Source organism: Lutra lutra, chromosome 9, assembly GCF_902655055.1.
Source record: "Lutra lutra chromosome 9, mLutLut1.2, whole genome shotgun sequence".
Classification (NCBI taxonomy): domain Eukaryota; kingdom Metazoa; phylum Chordata; class Mammalia; order Carnivora; family Mustelidae; genus Lutra; species Lutra lutra.
Genome location: NC_062286.1, coordinates 40,913,030 through 40,934,705, shown reverse-complemented (window position 1 = coordinate 40,934,705; position 21,676 = coordinate 40,913,030). Strand labels below are relative to the sequence as shown.

At 49.0% G+C, this 21,676-nt stretch overlaps 1 protein-coding gene across 2 annotated transcripts in view; it reads left to right on the top strand.

The window, feature by feature from the left end:
• The window catches only part of TCF7L1 (transcription factor 7 like 1), a 153,110-nt gene extending 132,777 nt beyond the window's left edge, over positions 1-20,333 (top strand). The window contains exons 4-12 of one of the 2 annotated variants that reach the window (XM_047744286.1): positions 912-995; positions 14,082-14,214; positions 15,210-15,315; positions 15,590-15,673; positions 16,397-16,540; positions 17,226-17,385; positions 17,466-17,573; positions 18,343-18,418; positions 18,939-20,333. In XM_047744286.1, coding sequence (XP_047600242.1) covers positions 912-995; positions 14,082-14,214; positions 15,210-15,315; positions 15,590-15,673; positions 16,397-16,540; positions 17,226-17,385; positions 17,466-17,573; positions 18,343-18,418; positions 18,939-19,372 — 1,329 coding nt within the window. In that variant the 3' untranslated portion in view covers positions 19,373-20,333. The remainder of the gene's footprint in view (positions 1-911; positions 996-14,081; positions 14,215-15,209; positions 15,316-15,589; positions 15,674-16,396; positions 16,541-17,225; positions 17,386-17,465; positions 17,574-18,342; positions 18,419-18,938) is intronic. The other variant, XM_047744287.1, reaches the window with a different exon arrangement.
• The last annotated feature ends 1,343 nt before the right edge of the window (positions 20,334-21,676 follow it).

Below are 21,676 nucleotides of genomic sequence, written 5' to 3'. Positions count from 1 at the left end.
CATATCAGTGTTGACACTAAGACAACATGTGTGCTTTTGCCCCCAGCGAAGACTAGTGGTTTGCTTATGGAAATGATAGCTGCCGTTCATCAAACATCTCCCACGTGTTCTGTACTTGACATTGTCCCTAAGCCTTCTAACAACCAGTAAAATTCTGGACCTAGCCTTGCCTTACAGATGAAGAAATCGAGACTCGGAGTTGTCAAGACTCTTGTCCAGGGTTGCACAACCTACACTGGCAGAGTGAGGCCCTCAACCCATGAGCATTAGAATCTGGACCCCAGGGCCCCTCCCCTCCTCCCCGCTCATCCTTTTCCAGGCCCTCCCCCAAAACTGCCAGGCCAGGGTTGAAGAGAGGCTTTTTGTTTAAAGAAAGTGTGTGTGTGTGTGTGTGTGTGTGTGTAGAGGGTTTACTGTTGGGTTTGGATTAGTACAGGGTAAGGTACTGGACAGTCTTTTCAGGGTCAGAAAACGCTAGAGCTAGATGTTAAATCAACATCATTGAGTCTGGACGGTTATTACCCATGACCCTTCAAGTGTCCAGCAGATGGTTTTTTTATTCCTTCACTCCCAGAATCTTCTGGAGGCCGTGTCTTAGGGAGTCTTGTGTGTGATGCTATAAGCCATGGGGATGAAGGGGGCAGGATCATCTGGGAGCCCTTGGTCCCTTGATGAGCCCTGCTTGTCCCATGAGTAGAGCAAGCAGAACCTGACCCTCAGCCATGGATCTTTGGACACTTTGGTTGGTGGTAACTGTAAGCGCGTGCTGTCCCTGGAGATGATCGTTTGGACGCAGACCAGCCAGGAGCTTGTGGCAGTGCAGTGAACCAACAAGAGCCTCCCTGTTCACTTGGGGGTGCTAGTGAGACCCCATCTCACCAGCTACCTTGTGTTTTCTGTGCCCTGTGCAGTACCTGCAGATGAAATGGCCCCTCCTCGATGTCCCCTCCAGCGCCACGGTCAAGGACACCAGGTCACCATCCCCAGCACACTTGGTAAGTCTGTTTCCCCTTTGAGCACTGGAGGGATTCTGTCCCTCACCTCAGCCCATGGCATTGGGTCCCTTCTGCCGTCCCAAAGCGGATGGGGTTTGGTAGCTTCAAGTGTGTGTGCCTTGGGGGAAGGGCTGAGCTGTCGGGGGTGGAATGGCGTCACCTGTGTGCCCCTCCACGCCTTGCACCTCAGCACATGAGCACATACCTCCCGGGATGGTGTGTGGTTAGCAATGGCGGCCCGACCCTGCCCGGATGCCCTGGTCCTTCCTGCCGCCCCCTCCACCTGGGCAGTGGTGCCATCCTTCCACCCTACTGGAGCTCCTGCTGCCCTGCCACTTGTCCTTACAGCTGCAGGCAGCGACAGTCCAAGAGGCTTTTTTGTACAGGATGTTATAGGAGAGAATTAAGTAAAACACATGCAAACGAAAACCCCAACAGGGCCACTGAGGCCTTTGTGCCAAGCCCTGTGGCAGCTCGGGCCCCAGGGGAAGAAGATCATCGGGATGGACCTGGGAGAAGGGAGCAGTGGGGTCCAAGCAGGTCTCGCCTCACCAGGGCTGGCAGGGGACTGACTTACAGAAGAGATGGACCTGGGACATTGTATTCCAAGACTTCTCTTGGGAGTTTGAGGATCCCTGGCCTTAAGACCCACACAGCCTTGCAAGCTAACTGGTGTTACGCACTATACAGTGAGCCGCAGGGTCTTAGAGGGTGCAGCTAGAAGGAAACCCACTGGCATGACCTACACATTTTACAGACAAGGAGACCTGGGAAAAGACCTGGTCTTATTTAAAACATTGTTATGGGGCACCTGGGTGGCTCAGTTGGTTAAGCGTCTGCCTTCAGCTCAGGTCCTGATCTCAGGGTTCTGGGATCCAGTCCTGTGTCAAGCTCCCCGCTTAGTGGGGAGTCTGCTTTTCCCTCTGCTGCTCCCTCTGCCTGTGCTACCTTGCTCTCTCTCTGGCAAAAAAATAAATCTTTTTAAAAATATAAATAAAATAAAACATTGTTATGGAAAATTTCACCTGTTTCCTTTATCCATACTCCCCCCTTCTACTACACTGGGTTGTTTTAAAGTAAATTGCAGGCGTATCATTTCATCTCATTCAGGACATTTTAATACCCTGACAGCCCTTTTTCATTAAAAGCTTAAAATCTGGTTGAGGAGAAAGAAGATACATGGAGCCCATATGATTTGCAGTAATCGTCAGAGCAGCTCACAGAGGCAGAGACCTTGGAGGTTTATAAAGGATGTCTTATGTGGTTCTCAGGTGATGGTCACTGCTGTCCACTGGGGAGGTGAGTGGGGAGAGGTGTTTCCCATCCTCTCCAGGAGAGACCAGTGACTGTAGGGAACAGTGCATTCCAGCCAGCCATCCAGTGTGGGCTGCCCCGAGAGGCTCTGTGGCCGCCTACCAAGGCTGAACAGCCCCAGGAATAGGCCAGGGGGGTGTCTCTGGTCCCCCAGAGACCCATTTGGGATGGCCAAGTGCAAGGTCCCGATGCCCCCTAGCGGTCAGTCATGGTAGAGTACATGGCGTCCCACGTCCACCCTGCCACAGACCTGGCCAGTCCCCTCCCAGCACAGCTCTCTCTCTCTCTCTCTCTAACAATTTCAAACCTTTGCTCACTCCTCCACCCATCCTGCGGCCTCCCCCAGCCCACTCCAGTGGACCCTACCATGCAGGACCCTCCCTCCTTTTCTCCACTCCCCCCATACTGTCTCTGTGCATATTGTCTAAAATCTCCATCTACTTTTCAAGGAAGTGAGTTCCTTTTCATATTAGCACGGGTACCCGTTGAGCTTCCCACCCTTTCTGTTGCCCAAAGCCCTCCATCTCTGAAAAATAAAATAAAAAACCTGTGTCCCGCCCTCTTCCTGTTGCGAGCATTTTCATACTTCACTGGCAGTGTTCACTCCCGCAAGAGCCAGACCCCCACCTCCATCACCACCCACTTCGTTCTGCCGGTCCCCTGAAGCCTGGCTCAGCTCAGCCACTGGCATCGGTCAGTGTCTACAGCCCTCTGCTTCCTGGACTCCTCCTCTCCCCTCTCCAGGAGACTGGACCCAGAGATTTTAAAAGTTCTTTGCCCTCTCTAAGCCTCCATTCTCTTTCTAGACTCTTTTCCTTAAATAAATTAAGGTACCCGTTCTCACTTATGATCTCCTGTGTGAGTGACATAAAGATACACGAAATCCCTAAACTCTCAACAGGGGTCTATGCCTGTAGCTGCGGCAGCCAAGCAAATATATCCATGGACATATGGATGGATTATACAATATATACAACCATGGATGGACGGATTTGTCCATTGCAGATATGTGCTCTGCGGACACTAATTCAATGCGGGGTGCAGCAGGGCTCCTCACTTTGTCAGAGTGGAGAAGCGTGAACAGTTGACGCACTACAGTGTAGGTAACAAAATGGCTCATTTTCTAGCAAGTTGTATATTATCACACTGTGTATTCTAAAATAGAAAAACAGAGGGGTGCCCGGCTGGCTTAGTCAGTGGAGTATATGACTCCTGATCTTGGGGTTGTAAGTTCGAGCCCCAAGAGATTCTTTAAAATCTTCAAAACAAAACAGAGGGGCACTTGGATGGCTCAGGTAGTGATCCCATCGGCCTCCCTGCTCAGCAGGGAGTCTGCCTCTCCCTCTCCCTCTCCCTCTGCTCCTCCCCCTGCTTATGTGCACGTTCTCTATCTCTCTCTCAATAAATAAAATCTTTTTTTTTTAATTTTATTTATTTATTTGAGAGAGAGACACAGCAAGAGAGGGAACACAAGCAGGGGGAGGGGGAGAGGGGGAAGCAGGCTCCCCGCTGAGCAGAGAGCCTGATTCGGGACTCTGGGATCATGACCTGAGCCAAAGGCAGACGCTTAATGAACCACCCAGGCACCCCTCAATAAATAAAATCTTAAGAAGAAAAGAAAAGCAGAAACAGGCCTCGAAAGCTTTAAGAAACATTTATGGGGGGAGACCTTAACGTTAACTTGCAATGCTACAGATTGGGAGAAGACCTCCATTCTCGGTTTTCCCGCCAGAGCATCTCATTCCGATTCTGAGATACACGTGTGTGTAGGAGCAAAGCCTGACACACCTGGGGAGCGCCGTCTCTGTGTTGGAGGATGTTAACTCCATGGGTTTGAATCCCAGCTCTGCCTTTTCCTATTGGTGCAGCTCTAGCCAAGTTACTGCTTTTTGCATTGCTTTGGTTTCCTTGTCTGTAAAATGGGAACCAGAAGAGGTCTTGACCTCAAGAGTGGTGTGCAAATGAGCCAATGCCTTGTGAGGATTTTAGAATTGCGCCTGCCATGGGGTGAGCCCTCCATGACCATGAGCTCCCTGCTGTTGCCTGTCACCACTGCTACTCGTTTGAAGATGAGAGCGATTAAAATACTGTTTAATTCGCTGACTGAGAGGTGGTGAGGGCCTGCATTAGGGGCCAGTTCAAGTGGACAGGTCGCGAAGATAATAGATGAGGAGTCCGTAGATTCTCATCATCTGCTCTGCCAAGGATATGATTTACTAGGTCTGGGGTACAGTTGGTATCTTTGTTTTTTTAAGCTCCCCAGGAGATTCTAAGGGGCAGACAGAATGGAGAATCATTGCACGAATTGTAAATCAGAGGCAAACGGGGAGAAGGAGCTCGAGATGATTCCAGTTCACTACGTGCTCGCTTCTTGAGGCTGGAGCTGGGAGCTGGGCTTGGAGGTGTTCAGAGGTCTGGACACTGGCATTTTTATTAGAAAACTGAAAACACTCAATTAGGAGGTTTCATTTAGAAGCACAAGCAAAATATTTTAAGATGAGGTTTGCCCTGGGAGAAGGGCAAGCAAAGGAAACAGCCTGCATACTTGGCAGAGATGGAGTGAGTCATGTCAGAGCTACCTGTCAAGGAAATGTGTATAAACAAGCCGTAACTGGGCCAGGTAGGGATGGAGTTAAGTGTTCTTACAACTTGGATTTTATGCTTTAAAAACAAGCTCTAAAAAACGGAATGGCTCTGATATTTTATATGTAGCAACTTGTAATATCTGTCACTATAATCTCCTTACATCTAGACTGATATCAGATCCCTCACTGGGGCCCCCATGTGCCTGGCCCCCGTCTTTCCCTCCTCTCTCCTTGGAGCACTGTGCGCTGTACATGAAACCAGTATATGTGCTTCTAGAACATAACTGACTTGAAGACAGGAATCCCCTCTGCTCTGCTCACGTTCGTTTACCCCACCCCGTTAGAAGGCCTAACACAGAGAAGGTGCTTGGGGAACCTCTGTGAATTAAGGGAAAAATGACCCCTCAGGGGAAAGGTGTTAGCCCTTGTAAGCCCCTCTCTCCCTCTTGCTCCAGTCCCTCTCCTCCTATAGGGCTTTTTTTAAAACTAAGCCTTTTTCGAAACCATGAAGGTAGGGCTTGTGCTATGGAGAACACTTGGGAAGACACCAAAGTGCACAGAAAAGGACCTCTAATCCCACAGCCTGCACACGCTTTGTGATACCTGCTCCTGTAAGGTGCTCTCTAGGAAGTGAGCAGAACACTTCCTTTAAAGAGTAAACACCCCGTTTTGCTGTTGAACATCGGGCCACTCTCCGAAGCAACTTGCCAAGCCTCATGTCCTCCCAGAGGGCCACCTTGCTGCTCAGCTTTTCGGCTCTGCTGAGCATGCTGCCTCTCGATTTCAAACATATATTGAGGTTTCCCTTTTAAAATAGTGCCTCATCTCTCCATCTTCTCCACAGCACACCTGCTGTGGGCCCAAGCACTTCAAAACTCCTTCCACAGCCCGCCGCTGCCCTGTCTGCCTCCAGTACTGATTTTGGTTCTTACTGCCCAGTGTTAACTTTTTATTTTGACATAATTTTTCAACTTGCAGAATTACAAGAATAATACAAGGAACCTCCCATATGCTCTTTATCCAGATTCAGAAATTTTGCCCTATGCTTCCCTCCGCCCCTGTATATATATTTGTGTATAAACACATTACATATATGTATGGGGCTTTTTAAAATAATTTGAGAGTCATTTGGAGACATTATACCCCTTTACCCCTGAGTACTTTGGCTATATTTCCTAACAATGAAATTTCCTAACAATGACCACAGTACAGTTATCAAAATCAAGAAATGAACATTTCATAATTCTCTCTAATATATATTCAGAATTTTGGCAAATGTCCCTAAGAGTGTCCTTATGGCCATGTGCTTCTTCCTGGCCAGAGCTCAAGCCAGGATCACACACGACATTTACTTGCCATGTCCCTTGTCTTCTTTGCTGTAGCAGAGTTCCTCAGCCATTGTCTTTCCTGACCTTGACATTTTTTGAGACGCACCGAGCAGCTGTTTTACAGACTGTTCCTCTGCTTGGGTTTGTTTGTTTCCTCGTGGTTGGACTCCGATCATGTGTTTTTGGCAAGAACACTACTGCACTGAGGCCGTGTCCTTCCGAGAGCCTCACACTGGGAGGCAGGTCCATGGTGTCCATTTGTCCCCATTGCGAGGATGTCAGCTTCAGTCATTCAGTTAAGGTGGCGTCCGCCGTGTGTTTCCACCATGACGTTGCTCCTTGCTTGTACCTAATAAGCGCGGTCTCTGGGGAGAGGCTTTGAAGCCATATAGGTGTCCTGGTTTTCATCAAACCTTGATGATGACCTGCCTCCATCCCCTTGTGAGTTTCTGCTACTGAGAATTTAGCTTTGGGGAAATCTTCCTCCTCTCTTCCCGCTCATGAATCTTGCTGTAGAGCAGAATGGACATGGTGGCAAACCCAATCCATGGATTAATGACCCTCATGGAAAAGATGACAACAGATAGAGGACAGAAACCAAAACACCAGTCCACAAATAAGTGTTCCTGACAAAGAGACCAAGCCGATGGAAACGATAAAAGGCAATAAATAGAAGAAGTGAAACTCGGCTTTAAAAACAAACACTTGGGGACGCCTGGGTGGCTCAGTTGGTTAAGCAGATGCCTTCGGCTCAGGTCATGATCCCAGCATCCTGGGATCGAGTCCCGCATCAGGCTCCTTGCTCGGCAGGGAGCCTGCTTCTCCCTCTGCCTCTGCCTGCCATTCTGTCTGCCTGTGCTCGCTCTCTCTCCCTCTCTCTCTGACAAATAAATAAAATCTTTAAAAAACAAAAAAAAAAACACTTGAATTCATAGATTGGAAGAGCTCACCCGAATTCTAGAAAAGAAATGAAAATTGGCGTTCACCTATGCCCATCCCGAAGATTTGAATTGCGAGGGTTTAAGCGTTTTGTTTTGTTTTTTCCTACAAGCATTTATGTGGGAAGAAAAGGAAACATTTATCCCAAGAATTTTATACGCAGCCCTGTTTACAAGGACCTCAAAAATTCGGCACTGCTTAGAAGGACCTGAAATACATTCCAGTTCCTGAAACATTTCTCTCTCACCGGTTGCCTGGCTTTGTCTTTACGTCTTCTGTGTCTTCCTACTGATGAAGAGCTCAGAAAGCATTTAATACGGTAATAGAGACCCCTCTGTCCTCATTTTCTTCTCTCCGTTCCAGTCCACTGGCCTCCTTGGGGTTCCTCAGACATGCCAAGCACACTGCCCGTCTATCAGCCACACTCCCACAGCCACACTCTGGTGTTCCTTCTGCCAAAATGCTCCTCCCTCACCTGTCTGCAGGTCCCACCCCCCACTTCCCTCAGGTGTTTATTCAAAAGTCATGTTCTCCTCAAAACTTTCCCTGTTCAACCTGGGTCATAACCCCCACTGCCCTTGGCCCTGACTTAGTGTTTCTCCTTAGCATTTCTCAATATCTGTGTTTTATTTTTAGTTGTGCTTATTGTCCATCTCTCCAGTTAGAACATGGGTACCATGAGAATAGGAATTTGTGTCTAAATAGTTGGGTCTGGTGCATTCAGCAGACGCCTGGAGCTGTACCTGGCATAGCGCAGCTACAACAGAAATACTTGCTCCCAGCGCCCCCCTGCAGCCCCCCCCACCCCCACCCCGCCACAGGGAAACAAGAAAGGAATTTATTGGGTCGCTATTACTGTTGGGATTGGTGTTTTCTGTAGGGCCAGTCAGCAATTCATTTCATGTTATCAGAGACCCAGATTCTTTCCGTCTCTGCCCGATAGGCCTCCAGCCCTTGGGCTGCCCAACTCAGTGCCTGCTGTGTAGACAGTCTGCACAAACATTTATCCGATAAATAAAAGCGTGGATTTCCATTTCTCTTCAGCAGAGGAAAATTCTGTAGAGGAAGCCTACACTCAGACTTCCTTTCCTTAATGAGATAGAGTGGCAAAGAGCATATGTATTGTCTTTCAAGTAGTAGTTATTAGAGGTGTGTGTGTGTGTGTGTGTGTGTGTGTGTCCATACAGAGAGAGAAGTGAGGTCCCACCAATTCAAATTAGGTTCCTATATGGCCCTGGTTCTATTATATGTAAATCTTTCAATCTTATTTTCTGCACTACCAACTGGCCATCTCCCTCTGTAATATTTTACTAATTTTAAGGAAGACATGGGAGTAATTTAGAGACAGGTGTCCAGAATATAGGAGTCCAGAGACTGTGGCCAATGAGGGACACACAGAGAAGATCTCAGAGAACAAGTTATTTCTCTTCCCATACTTGATGAGCTCTCATTTGGTAGAGGAAATATTTATTTACGTGATATGCCGAGGTATAGGGATAGGAAAGAATCGTGGAAGTAACGTGAGGAAGGATCTCCTAGTACCTGCAGAGGGGTACATGCAAAGAAAGTTGTTCTCTGTCCAAGCTTGAGCAGTGAGTCCAGTTGGTTATCTCTGAAAAGCTGTGCAGACACAAGATGTTCCATTGGGGGCCAGGGTTGGGGGTAAAAACACTGTCCCTTGTGTCTTAATCTAAAGTCACCAGGATAAAGTTCGTCTTTGAGGTATGGAACATGAGGGTATCCGTGGCAGGCACTTCCCCTACTTGCTGGTGTTCAGCATAGGGCAGGTCACCTGAGCTCAGCTACTTGGATTTACACATGACTGACTTTTAACTAAAATATCCCATAAGGAAATATACAAGTAGCTTCAAAGATTCCTGCCATATCCTTAGATTGAAAATACTACTGCTTAAAAAGCTCAGACCCACCAGCCAGCCAACCAAACAGGGCAGAACCGATACTTTTTATCAATTAAGTTCTATGACCAAGAATGTTTTGGAGACCCCCTCCCCCCACCCCGGCCTAAGTCACCATCTGTCACAGACAGAATCAGAGTGACACTGAACATTGCAGCCGGGGCTGCAGTCCTTGGAACTGCCAGTCCTTGGAAATCCTCCTTCTCCGGCTGTTGAGTATTCTCAGCAGATAGCTCTGCTTTGGGAGAAACAGATCCCCTTCCTGCTCCCACAGAGAAGATCGCCTCCAGCAGTAAACAGACAAATGGATGTAGAAAGAACAGATTTCTTAAATGTATAAAATCAGATACAGTCAGTAGCCCAGAGGAGCGCTCAGTATCTTCCCTGGGCAGTCTGTTGGCGTATCTATGGCTGCTTTGTCAGTGGTCCCACAAGCTGAAGGCTCATCTTTGCCTGATCTACAAAACCTTACCCTTCTGCTCTCTGAAATCAGGGTCAGGAAGAGAAGAGAATAGTGCGTGACCAGTAGGAGCCAGGAGGCTCTGTGGAGGCTTCCAGCAAGTTCCTTAGAGGAGCAGCTGGAGGAGAGGGGCCGTGAGGAGAGATGACTTCTCCGTCCGTGTTGGAATTGTATGGTGCTAGCTTTTCTTTGACCTTGAATTTAAGTCCTGGATGGTAGAAGACGAGGCTTTGCTTCCTCGAGGACAAGGAATTTAAAGAAGAATTTTCACCTGGACCAACTCTAGTAACAGACTAAAACATTTGAGAAGCACTTGAATTGGAAAAAGGTTGGATCTGCATTGACTGCAGAAGGATTCAGGCCCGAGATGGCTCTGAAATGCTCTCCAGATAAATCTGGACTTGGTTGCAGTGCTGAGCGAACCCCATGCAGCACCCGTGCACGTTGTTCTGGGGTTTTCCGCTGAGAGGGGTAGAATGGTTCCCAACCTTCCTACCCTTGGCCTGCGTGTGCTGTAGACATCCTGCTCCTGAGGCCAGCTGAGGAGAGGAAAAAGCAGAAACTTTTACTGGAATGGTAGCCACCAAGGAGGGCCTACCCTGGGTCAGCTCCAAAGAAAGCAGATCTCAATTATCCATCCCAGAGGCTGCCTCTTCCCAGACTGACCTAGGAAGAGTTTACCCTCCTTTCTCTTTCTGTGAACCCACCACCTCCCAGTCCATTTTCTAGACAATGATGCCACCTAATGGGAACCAAGAATAACTCAGAGCATTTAAATGAGGATACATACACTTTTTCATATAACTCACATTTCCCTGCCTTGTACTTTGCTACCTATTCAGTGCTGTGTGCCAGCTTCTGATGAGGCCAGACTCAACAGCATGTGGGCAGTCAGGATCTCATAAAATTATGAAGTATTTTTAGGGAGCTATAGATACATATATTAAAGAATCACATTGTACACTTCAATTATATTACAATTTTAATTGTCAGTTATACTCAGTAAAGCTGAAAAATGGGGGCACCTGGGTGGCTCAGTCAGTTAAGCATCTGCCTTTGGCTTAGGTCATGATCTCAGGGTCCTGGGGTCGAACCCCATGTCGGGCTCTGCTCAGTAGGGTATCTGCTTCTCCCTCTCCCTCTGTGCTCTCTCTCTTGCTTTCTCTCAAGTAAATAAAAGATAAAAAATCTTAAAAAAAAAAAGCTGAGGGGCACCTGAGTGGCTCAGCTCAGGTCATGATCCCAGGGTCCTGGGATCGAGCCCCGAGTCTGGCTCCCTGCTCAGTGGGAAGCCTGCTTCTCCCTCTCCCACTCCCCCTTCTTGTGTGAGTGCTCTCTCTTTCTCTCTGTCAAATAAATAAATAAGATTTTTTTAAAAAAAATTTTTAATTTAAAAAGCTGAAAAATGTTAATTTAATAAAAGATGGCTGTAAATGATGTTACTGGATATAAGTAAAAAACCATATCTCCAAGAAGTAGAAATGAATGGAGATATACCAAAATGAGAGTAGGGGCTGGGTTAGGCTACTGTGATTGTGTTTTCTTTTCTCTCTCTAAGATTTTATTTATTTATTTTAGAGAGAGCACAAGCAAGGGCAAGAGCAGAGAGAGAAAGGAGGGGGGGGGAGAATCTCAAATAGACTCACACAGAGCATGGAGCCTGACGCGCAGCTCAGTCCCACCACCAGGAGATCATGACCTGAGCTAAAACCAAGAGTCGCTCACTTAACCAACTGAGCCACCAAAGTGCCCCTGATTGTGTTTTCTAAATGCTTTATAATAGTTTGTATTTCTTTCTTTTGTATCCATCATAAGTATACTTTTAAACATAGACAATAATTAAAGCTGTAAAATACAGAAATAGAAACAAGAAAAACAAAGTCACCCGTAGTTCCCCCCTTCAGACATACCTACTGTTTACATTTTGGTGTGCTTCTAGTCTTTTTTTTTAAACATAGAGTTTTATGTGTTTTTTTAAAACTGTAATCATTCTGGGGGCTTCTGGGTGGCTCAGTCGGTTAAGGATCTGACTCTTGATTTCGACTTAGGTCATGATCTCAGGGTCGTGAGATTGAGCCCCACATTGGGCTTCTGCACTCACCAGAGCCTGCTCCTCCCTCTCCCTCTGCTCCTCCCTCTCCCTCTGTTCCTCTCCCAATTCACTCACTCTCTTTCTCACACAAATATGTAAAATCTTTTAAAAAAAATTGTGATCATTCTGTGTAATTCTTTTATCATTTATTATCACTTTAGTAATAATTCTGTTGCTTTTATGATACTAAAAATCATCCTTTAGACAAAGCTGTTTCCAGGAAACTGAAATGCATCATTTTAGATACATTAGGTTCCAAGAAATCTGACCTTAAAATAATGTTTATACTCTTACTTGCACTATATGTTCATGTACATGGAGACACCTTCAAAAGCCAGTAAGAATAGAGGTGAAAAAATAAAAAGAAAATAATTGAAGAGTTTGTAGACAATGTCAAAGGAGCCCACTGTGGTTGGGCGGTGATAGGAAGTTCTTCCAAGCCATTCCCGCAGCCCCTGGTCATGTGCCGGCGCCACCTAGTGGTTATGGTTGTGAACAGTCTGAAATCTCTGCCTCCCATCCACGGGTCTGGGAGCTGGACTCCTGGTTGGGGACCTTGTCCAGTACCCTGCCTCTTGTCTGTGCTTAGCCTACTGGAAATAGAGCAAGAATACCATCAGCATGGGTGCATAGATGTACAGATTGGATTTCTCATTATGAGTACCAAATGGGCACCGTGACAAAGAAAAAAGGGCTCTAAGAATCTATGAAACGAAAAATTCAAATGGGAAGATAGCAGTTTAGAATTCTAGCCCTTGGACTGCCTCCAAGTCATTATCCATCTTGCAGATATCTTTAGAGCAAATCTCTTCTCCACTTGTAACTCATTTACCTTATGCAAAGGAAAAAAAATTGTATGTCAGCTCTTTCTGACAGATATGTTTTGATTGGGCTCTTGGGCACACATAGATAGTACCAGAGAAAACACTCTGGTTTGTTAGACCCGTAAAGGGCTATACGAATCCAGTTCGCCATTAATTAGCTGTATGACCTGGGTTAGGCCACTTAATCTTTCTGAGCTCAGTTTGCTCATCCCTCAAATGGGAATAATCATGACTTCTTCGCTAAGTTATAATGAGATGTATTGCCTAGCGCTATGCTTGTAGTGGGGTATTCAGTAAACTGTAGCTCTTTTGGGGCACCTGGGTGGCTTAGTTAAATGGTTGCCTTCTGCTCAAGTCATGTTCTCAGGGTCCTGGAATTGAGTCCCTTGCTGGGCTCCCTGCTCAACCAGGAGTCAACTTCTCCCTCTCCCTCTGCCCGTCCCCCCTGCCTGTGCATTAATTCTCCCTCTCTCTCATATAGGTAAAATCGTTTTTAAAAAATTGTAGTTCTTTTTATAATAAAACTCCTTATTGTTGGGGCGCCTGAGTGGCTCAGTTGTTAAGTGTCTGCCTTTGGCTCGGGTCATGGTCCCAGGGTCCTGGGATCGAGCCCTGCATCGGGCTCCCTGCTCAATGGGAAGCCTGCCTCTCCATCTCCCACTCCCCCTGCTTGTGTTCCCTCTCTTGCTGTGTCTCTGTCTGATAAGTAAATAAAATTTTAAGAAAAAGAACTCCTTATTGTTAAGTCAGATGATATTAGAACAATTTAATCCGGGGCGCCTGGGTGGCTCAGTGGGTTAAAGCCTCTGCCTTCGGCTCGGGTCATGATCCCAGGGTCCTGGGATCGAGCCCCACGTCGGGCTCTCTGCTCGGCAGGGAGCCTGCTTCCCTTCCTCTCTCTCTGCCTACTTGTGATCTCTGTCTGTCAAATAAATAAATAAAATCTTTAAAAAAAAAAATTTAATCCAGTTCACCAGTGCTAGGACACACAGGTTTTTCCCACTTTAATATCTGAAATCATGATGTGTCAGTGGCATGCCAGTGTTTTTTTCCTTCTTACCAGTTCTATAAAACAATGGTCCTTCTTACATTTGCTGGTGTTTAAAGGAAGTGTGGTAATTAGGTAAGCAGTGTTTGAAGAACTACAGAGAGACCTGTTCTAAGTGCTCTTGGATTGTGTCTGTAAAGCTGAACATGACAGCTGGTTCCATGAGGTCTGATGAGGACAATTCCCCACTGGTCTGTTCCCAGTCTCAAACCTGAACTTGTGAGCTACTATTTCTGTGAAATCTGTTTGGAAAGGATGTGTTGGACCTTTTAAACCACACGGAGATTACACAGAGCACAGTTGATAACTCAGTGCCCTGGGGCATTTAACACCACACAGCACACACGAAGTGTTTGTTATTTTGAAGAGGGGATGTTGGGGGGCGGGTGTCACCCTCCTCTAATTCTGTTGGTTCTTTCGGTGCTGTGTAGACTGCTCTTTTCTCTCCAGGGCTGTCCGTGGGCTAGATGGTCTGTTGCGTGGAAAATACCTGGCATGTATTGAACACAGTAAATAATAGCAGATTGGGCTCTCTGTCTCCCTGGCAACTGTGCCTAGTCTTTTTCTCTCTGTCTTTCAGTCTAATAAAGTTCCTGTTGTTCAGCCCCCACATCACATGCACCCGTTGACGCCCCTCATCACCTACAGCAACGACCACTTCCCCCCCGGCTCCCCTCCCACGCACCTCTCCCCAGAGATCGACCCAAAGACAGGTGAGTCACCCAGTGCTCAGGCTGGCCCCCATGCAGGGCTCCAGTGGGGCAGGCTTGTCTTCACGGCCCTGGAATCAGGCAGCCCTGGGTCCAGGTCACGTGACTAACTCCCAGGAGCCCATAACCTTACCCCCTAACGTTAGCCTTTTCGGATTTTTCATCTGTGTTTCCTGTGTCCCTTTCATACCGTAGAGGCATTGTGAGGATAAAAGGGAATCCCATGAGGCCATGCACAGGCCTGGCTCCACAGTGAGAATCTCTTAATACTTTGGGGGTGCCATGAGCTGGAAGTGGGGGTAAATCTTCTCTGTTGACCTTGAAGTCTAGCCCAGCTGTGGGCTGTGCCTCCCTTAACCAAGACCTTTGCCTTATACTAAACATTTTCAAAACGCAACCAGTCGAGCCTGACTTCTGAGTATAGCAAAAAGTGCTGAGGTTGAGCTGGCTTTTACTTATTTATTTTTGAACTTGTTCACCAGAACTGTCCAGCCCAGGGAGCCATAGCCTCATCAAATCACCAGAGTGGGTATGGCTCAAAGCATTTTTGGAGCCCCTCTTTAGAGAAATCACAGTTACTGTAAGTTATAGATAATGAGGACAAATGTGGAGAAGACATCCAAAGTTTACTTCTCTGTGAATGGGGCAGGTTTTCTAGAGGAAGACTATTTGGCAGATGACTCTGGGGGATATCTTGGGTCTCTCAGTCCAGGATTTCCAGTCCCTTTCTTGGATAACTCCTATGTGAACACCTGGAAATTATGACTGATGACAAAGGTGGGATCCACGTAGCCAGAGAGAAGCTGTGTTAGTCCTACCTTCCCTGGATATGTCCTTGACCCCAGCAGAGTTGGGAGGTGACAGGGCCAAGATACTGAAAGAAAGGCCTTCTAAGCTCCAGCATGCCTGGGGACATGAGGCAAGGGACTTCCGGTTTGGTGTTACTTCCGGGTGCTGTGGTAGGGCCAGGGAACAGACTGACATGTATTTCCTTGAAGCAGGAATCCCCCGGCCCCCTCACCCATCTGAGCTGTCTCCATATTACCCACTGTCTCCCGGAGCTGTTGGACAAATCCCCCATCCCCTCGGCTGGCTCGTCCCGCAGTAAGGAAACTCACCACCTTCCTTACCCTCCTTCTTTCCTTGTGCTGTGCTCTGCCTCCTATACCTGTAATGGGCTCTGCGGGTAGGGGGGTCTGTATGCAGCACCCCCACGCCTCACATTGGGGTCCTCTCCCCAAAGCCCATGGCTCTTACTCTTACTTCCTCCTTCTTGCCCTTTATCATCCTTCCTTCCCAGCCCCCGGCCTTCCCTGTCCGCAACAGTCCCACTGTAGCAAATATGCTGACCAGATTTCCTCACTCCTGGCCCTGACAGGCAAGGACAGCCCATGTACTCCCTGCCTCCTGGTGGTTTCCGGCACCCCTACCCTGCCCTCGCCATGAACGCCTCAATGTCCAGGTGAGTCCTGGGACTGGGGCTGGCAGCGTGGACTGGCCTTGCAGGGAATGGTCCTCTATGAGGGTCCTTGCCATTTCTGACCATTAAAACTTGTTCTTGGCCCTTAACTAGGAGGCACAGGCTCACTTTTCCTCCCCACCCCTCTTTGCTAAGGCTCTTCCTCATGCCCCGTGGTCGGAATGGAGACCACAGACTGGCTCACTCTTTCCCCATCTCTCTGAGGGAAGAATTTCAAAGCCCTTAGCCTCCTGCCATGTCCCTCCACACGCTAGGCTTTGTGGCACTGATGCCAGAGACTGGGAGAAGATTCATTATTCCTGAAATGGGAACAGGAAAGGGGGCTTCTGTCTCAGGGGCCAGATCTACGTGACAGGGGCACCTCTGTGACAAGGAAGTGCAACCCACAGGCTACGCCCTTCTCCCCGCCCCTTGCACCCTGGCCTCTGGCCTATTACACCTTCTTTTGTGTTTTTCATGCTACCTGCTTCCAGCATTAGATAGAGGAACCCTGTGCATCTGTGGGGGAAGGAGAGGTTTATTGGGTGTTCGCCAAACCTGGTTCTGTCAGGGTCCACGAATGGGCTCCCGTTGCTCGAAGGCCTGCCACAGCCGAGGTATTACCCAGCTGCGCCGTAAGGGCAGGCAGCCTCCATGTCCTCTGCCGGGTGACAAGCGTTCACCCTGAGCCCCTCTGTTGTTCCTTGTTTCCCACCTGGTACACAGCCTGGTTTCCAGTCGGTTCTCTCCTCACATGGTGGCTCCGGCCCATCCCGGTCTGCCCACCTCAGGGATTCCCCACCCCGCCATCGTCTCCCCCATCGTCAAGCAGGAGCCGGCGCCCCCCAGCCTCAGCCCGGCGGTGAGCGCGTGAGTATCAGGAGGCCTGGTTGCCGGGGTGGTCAGTCTCTGAGCAGCAAATGCCCTTTGCTTTTCTCTCCTGGTGGTGTTTAACGGGCAGCCAGCAGCCTCCCTCTGCCATATCCTCTTCTCTCTTGGCAGTTGCTCCCTTGACTCTGTGTTCCCATCCTCTCAGAGACACATCTTTCTTTGCTCCCAGTCAGGAAAGCTTGACAGGATTTAGAGGCAGAAGGAGAACCTGAGAACGCTTCTGGCGTCCTTCCCCCTCTCTCACATACAGGGAAGTGGGAGCCCCGAAGGGAGGATTTTCTCTGGGCCACATGGCCACCAGTGGCAGGGCTGAGACTGTCACCACGACCCCAGCTTCGTCCGCTGAGCTGTAAAGCCAGCGGGAAGGCCCACGTCAGCACCCCCTGGTGCAGTAGACCCCCCTCTTGCTTCTGCCCAAAGTGCCCTGCCCCCTTTCCTCTATCACCTGCGGCCTCCTCACCACCACCCTCTGCTCCTTCCTCAGGGAACTGGCCCCTCAGAGATATGGCCTGAGGTCATTCCGAGGTTGGGGACCCCTTGTGGAGGGTGCTCATCCCCCCCCTCCAGCCCTCCAGGGCAGGCAGCCCTGAGCGTCAGTGAAAGGCAGGGATGGCGGGCTGGGGGGTCCTGACACATGCTGACCGATAGCTCTGTGACTTCCCAGGAAATCACCAGTCACGGTGAAAAAGGAGGAAGAAAAGAAACCCCACGTGAAAAAGCCTCTGAATGCCTTCATGTTGTATATGAAGGAGATGAGGGCCAAGGTGGTGGCTGAGTGCACCCTGAAGGAAAGTGCGGCCATCAACCAGATCCTGGGAAGAAAGGTAAGGTCCTCTCTCGCCCCAGGCTGCACTGCGTCCCCTGCACTCTTCCCTCCCTGTCACTTCTGACCCTCTCTCCGCAGTGGCACAACCTGTCCCGGGAAGAACAGGCCAAGTACTATGAACTGGCACGGAAGGAGCGGCAGCTTCACTCCCAGCTCTACCCGACCTGGTCAGCCCGGGACAACTACGTAAGTGCCCCTTGGCCCTGGAGAGCGGTGTCCGCGACTGCACGTGGGCAACAGGAAGAGACTCTGTTTGTAGAGGCCTCTTAAGGCCAGGGAGGAGGCCGTATGTCTCTAGAAATAAGGAAGGCATTTTCATTCTCAGGAGATCGGCAAGGACATGGCTTTGGCATCCTAAGGACTGATGTAAATTTGTACAAAGTGCTCTCATTTGAAGCGGACTCAGCCTTTGAGTCCGTAATTTAGGACGCATTGCGAGCTGTGTTCGGGCTCTGGTGGTGGGGGTGTTGCTGGCCAAGGGCTCTGAACCTCAGCTGGCATTTCTAATAATTCTTTGAAACTAGACTGGATTTTGTATGTCTGTTCTCATTTGCTTTTTATTTCTGGCAAGAGGCTTCTGAGCTGTCTTAGATTTTCAGTGGGGACTGACTCTCCTCAGAAAAGATCAAGAACCACACTGTTCCAGGGAGGGAAATGGAAAAATAAACCCCAGGGCACTGAAGGGATGAGGCCTTCCAAGAAGTCCAGGACATTGGGCTGGAGGGAAGGATAGAGTAGGGGAAAGGAGGACACCTTCCAGGATGGCTCATTCTGCCTCCTCGGAGGCGTCAGTGGCTGTGTGACCTGAGCGGCTCCCCTCTGCCCCCAGCTGCCTCACCCGGGGAGGGTCAAGAGCAGTATGGGCCATGTCCTATCTCCCCCACTATCTGGGCGTCCCCCTAAAAAGTCGGTTATTCTGCCCCTTGGTTACCCTTTCTTTGGATGTAACTTTCAGGGTAAGAAAAAGAAGAGGAAGAGAGAAAAGCAGCTGTCACAGACACAGTCCCAGCAGCAAGTCCAAGAGGCTGAGGGTGAGTCGTTGGAAGGCACAGCCTCTTCGAACCACCGTCACAGTGGCACCTGCCGCACCTCGTTCCGGGGTCTCTGTGGGGTTCGGCAACAGCGCTGTGTCATCACAGCTGCCATTCTCAGGGCCTCTGCCTCATGGGGGCCTCTTGCATACGCAGGGGGATGTTACTATTACTCCCTTTTTAGAGATGAGCCAGTCATTCTGCTTGTTAAATGGCGGAGACAGGATTTGATGCCAGCACTTTCCCACTTCAGAACCTCTGTGCCTTTCACATCCAAAAGTGCTGAGATTTAGGCAGGGAAGGGAATGATATGATCGCCTGGGTTATGTCCCCTCCTATCAGATACTGAATAGGCATTTTGGCACTGCCCCTTCTGGACGCTCTAGGAGTCCTGCAGTGCGGTTTCCGCATCTTGAAAGCCTGGATTTCGGGTCCCCCCCTCCCTCCCAGTAGGCGATCTTGCGTTCGGCCTCACCCGCGGTACTAGCCGCTCAGTCTTCCTTGTGGTTTGTCCCTGTAGGTGCTCTGGCCTCCAAAAGCAAGAAGCCATGTGTCCAGTACCTGCCCCCTGAGAAGTCCTGTGACAGCCCCGCCTCCTCCCACGGCAGCATGCTGGACTCCCCGGCCACCCCCTCCGCAGCCTTGGCGTCCCCGGCTGCCCCTGCAGCGACCCACTCGGAGCAAGCCCAGCCCCTTTCTCTCACCACCAAGCCGGAAAGCCGGGCCCAGCTGGCTTTACACTCGGCTGCCTTCCTGTCAGCCAAGGCGACAGCCACCTCTTCTGGCCAGATGGGCAGCCAGCCCCCGCTCCTGTCCCGGCCCCTCCCCCTCGGGTCCCTGCCCACAGCTCTGCTGACTTCTCCCCCGTCCTTCCCGGCCGCGCTCCATGCCCACCAGGCCCTTCCAGTCCTCCAGGCCCAGCCTCTTTCCTTGGTCACCAAGTCTGCCCACTGAGCTGCCCCCTGACCCATGCAGGCTGTCAAGTGACTCGTCGAGTAGTAATGATTCAGAAGAAAGGAGAAAAAAAAAAAAAGGAAACTTTATTGGTCAATATTTGACCACTCTGGACTGTTCTGTAAAGTGACTGGTAACAGCAGCACTTTACGTTTTGTAGATGTAACCAGTAGCTGACCTTAAGGCTTTTTTAAAAAACAAAACAAAACTATAAAAAAAAATCTTTAAAAGAAAGAGAACTGAAAAGTAGTGTGTTATTCTTCCTGTATGTGCAGTGGTGGATGGACCTGGGCAGAAGACCCCCTTTCTCTCTACACCTCTTTCCCTTTCTGCCCTGCTCCTCTTCTCGGACCTCCCACGTGCCCTCCGCCCCTTCCCAGTCCGCATGTCGGCCACAGCCGGACTTCTGCCTGTTACCTCTTCATCTAGATCCCGTTCCTGGACATTCCCTTTGACCTCGCCAAGTTTTTCTGCTTTGCTCAACTGTATCATCTTCGTCCTCTGCCCAGTGTAAGACTGTTACCACGCGAGAAGCCACCTTTGCCTGATTTTTGTCTCCACCAGCGTCCCCTTTCCCTCAGTGGGCCCTAACGCAACAGCCTCCAGCTTTTGGTGGGCAAACAGGTCCTCTGAAATGGTTCTTGCCCACGTTGAAAGGGATTCAAGGTGCCTGCCACTTCCTCGGTGAAGAAGTCTCTGTGCCACCCCCTCACCAGTCAAGACCTCCCCTCACAGTCCCAGAGTGGCAGATGGGACCTGGCCCCAAGGCCTGGCTCTTGTCCCCTGGGTCAGTGCTAGCACAATCTGCCAAAGGTCTAAACGCCCTCCCCCCTCCCCCTTTCACCTCACATGCTTCTTCTGTGTGTATTTCTTTTTGTTTTTATGGGGTTTTTTGGAGCAATTTAAACTTCCAGTTGTTTATTTTCACAAAAGAAAATAAAATTGCAGTTGCAAGACCTTTTCTGAGTGTTTCAGTCCTTTTGCTGAATCAAGCCCCCATCTTCAGAGCAAGTCCTATGCTAGCTCTTAGCAGGGGGTTGGAAGGGAGAATACGAAAACATGCCTGACCAAAAAATCCAACCCAACTTCCAGCCTCAAATGTCCCGAGACCAGTCAGTATCAGTGACTGAGATCCAAAGAGAGAGCGATCTTTATTTCTCTTTGTCTTCTTATGATTGCCATGATGTAAGGGGTGTCCTTTTGGTTGTTTTGCATGATACCTAGCACTGAAATTCCTTTTATAACAGCTTTATTGAGCTATGATTCCCATAACATGCAATTTACCCGTTGAAAGTGTACAATTCGACGGAGTTGTGTATCCATCATCACAGTCAATTTTACTGTTTTCATCACCTCGAAAAGGAACCCCAGCCCCTTTAAAATTCACCCCCATTTTTTCCCCTTTTACCCCGTAGTCCCAGGCAACCACTAATCTATTATCTGTCTCTGGATTTGCCTATCCTGGACACATCATTTAAATGGGATCATATAGAGGCTGCCTGGCTGGCTCAGTGGGAAGAGCATGTGACTCCCAATCTCTGGTGAGTCCAAGCCCCATGCTGGGTGATCACTTAAATAAAACCTTAATAAATAAATAAAACCTTAAAAAATAATAATAAATGGGATGATACAACATATGGTACTTGAGTGTGTGTGTGTTTGTGTGTGGGTTTTTTTGCTTTTAGTAGGCTCCCCGCACAACGTGGGGCTTGAACTCATTACTCTGAGATCGGTAGTCATATGCTTTACTGACTGAGCCAGCCACGTGCCTTACATACGGTCCTTTCTCACTGACTTCTTCCAGCTTACTATTTTCAAGGTTCTCTATGGTACAGCACGTGTCAGTACTTCATTTTCTTTCTTTCTTTATTTATTTTTAGAGAAGGACAGGAAGGCGGGGTCGTGCAGAGGAAGACGGAGAGAGAATCTTCAGCAGGTTCCACACCCAGGGCAGAGCCCCATGCAGAGCTCCATCTCACAACCCTAAGATCATGACCTGAGCCAAAACCAAGGGTCAGATACTCAACCCACTGAGCCACCCAGGCACCCCTCCTTTATTTTATTTTATTTTTTTAAAAGATTTTATTTTATTTATTTGACAGAGAGAGATCACAAGTAGAGAGAGAGGCAGGCGGAGAGAGAGGAGGGAGCAGGCTCCCTGCTGAGCAGAGAGCCCGATGCGGGACTCGATCCCAGGACCCTGAGATCATGACCTGAGCCGAAGGCAGCGGCTTAACCCACTGAGCCACCCAGGCGCCCCTCCTTTATTTTTGATGGTAAAATATATGTAACATAAATTTGCCA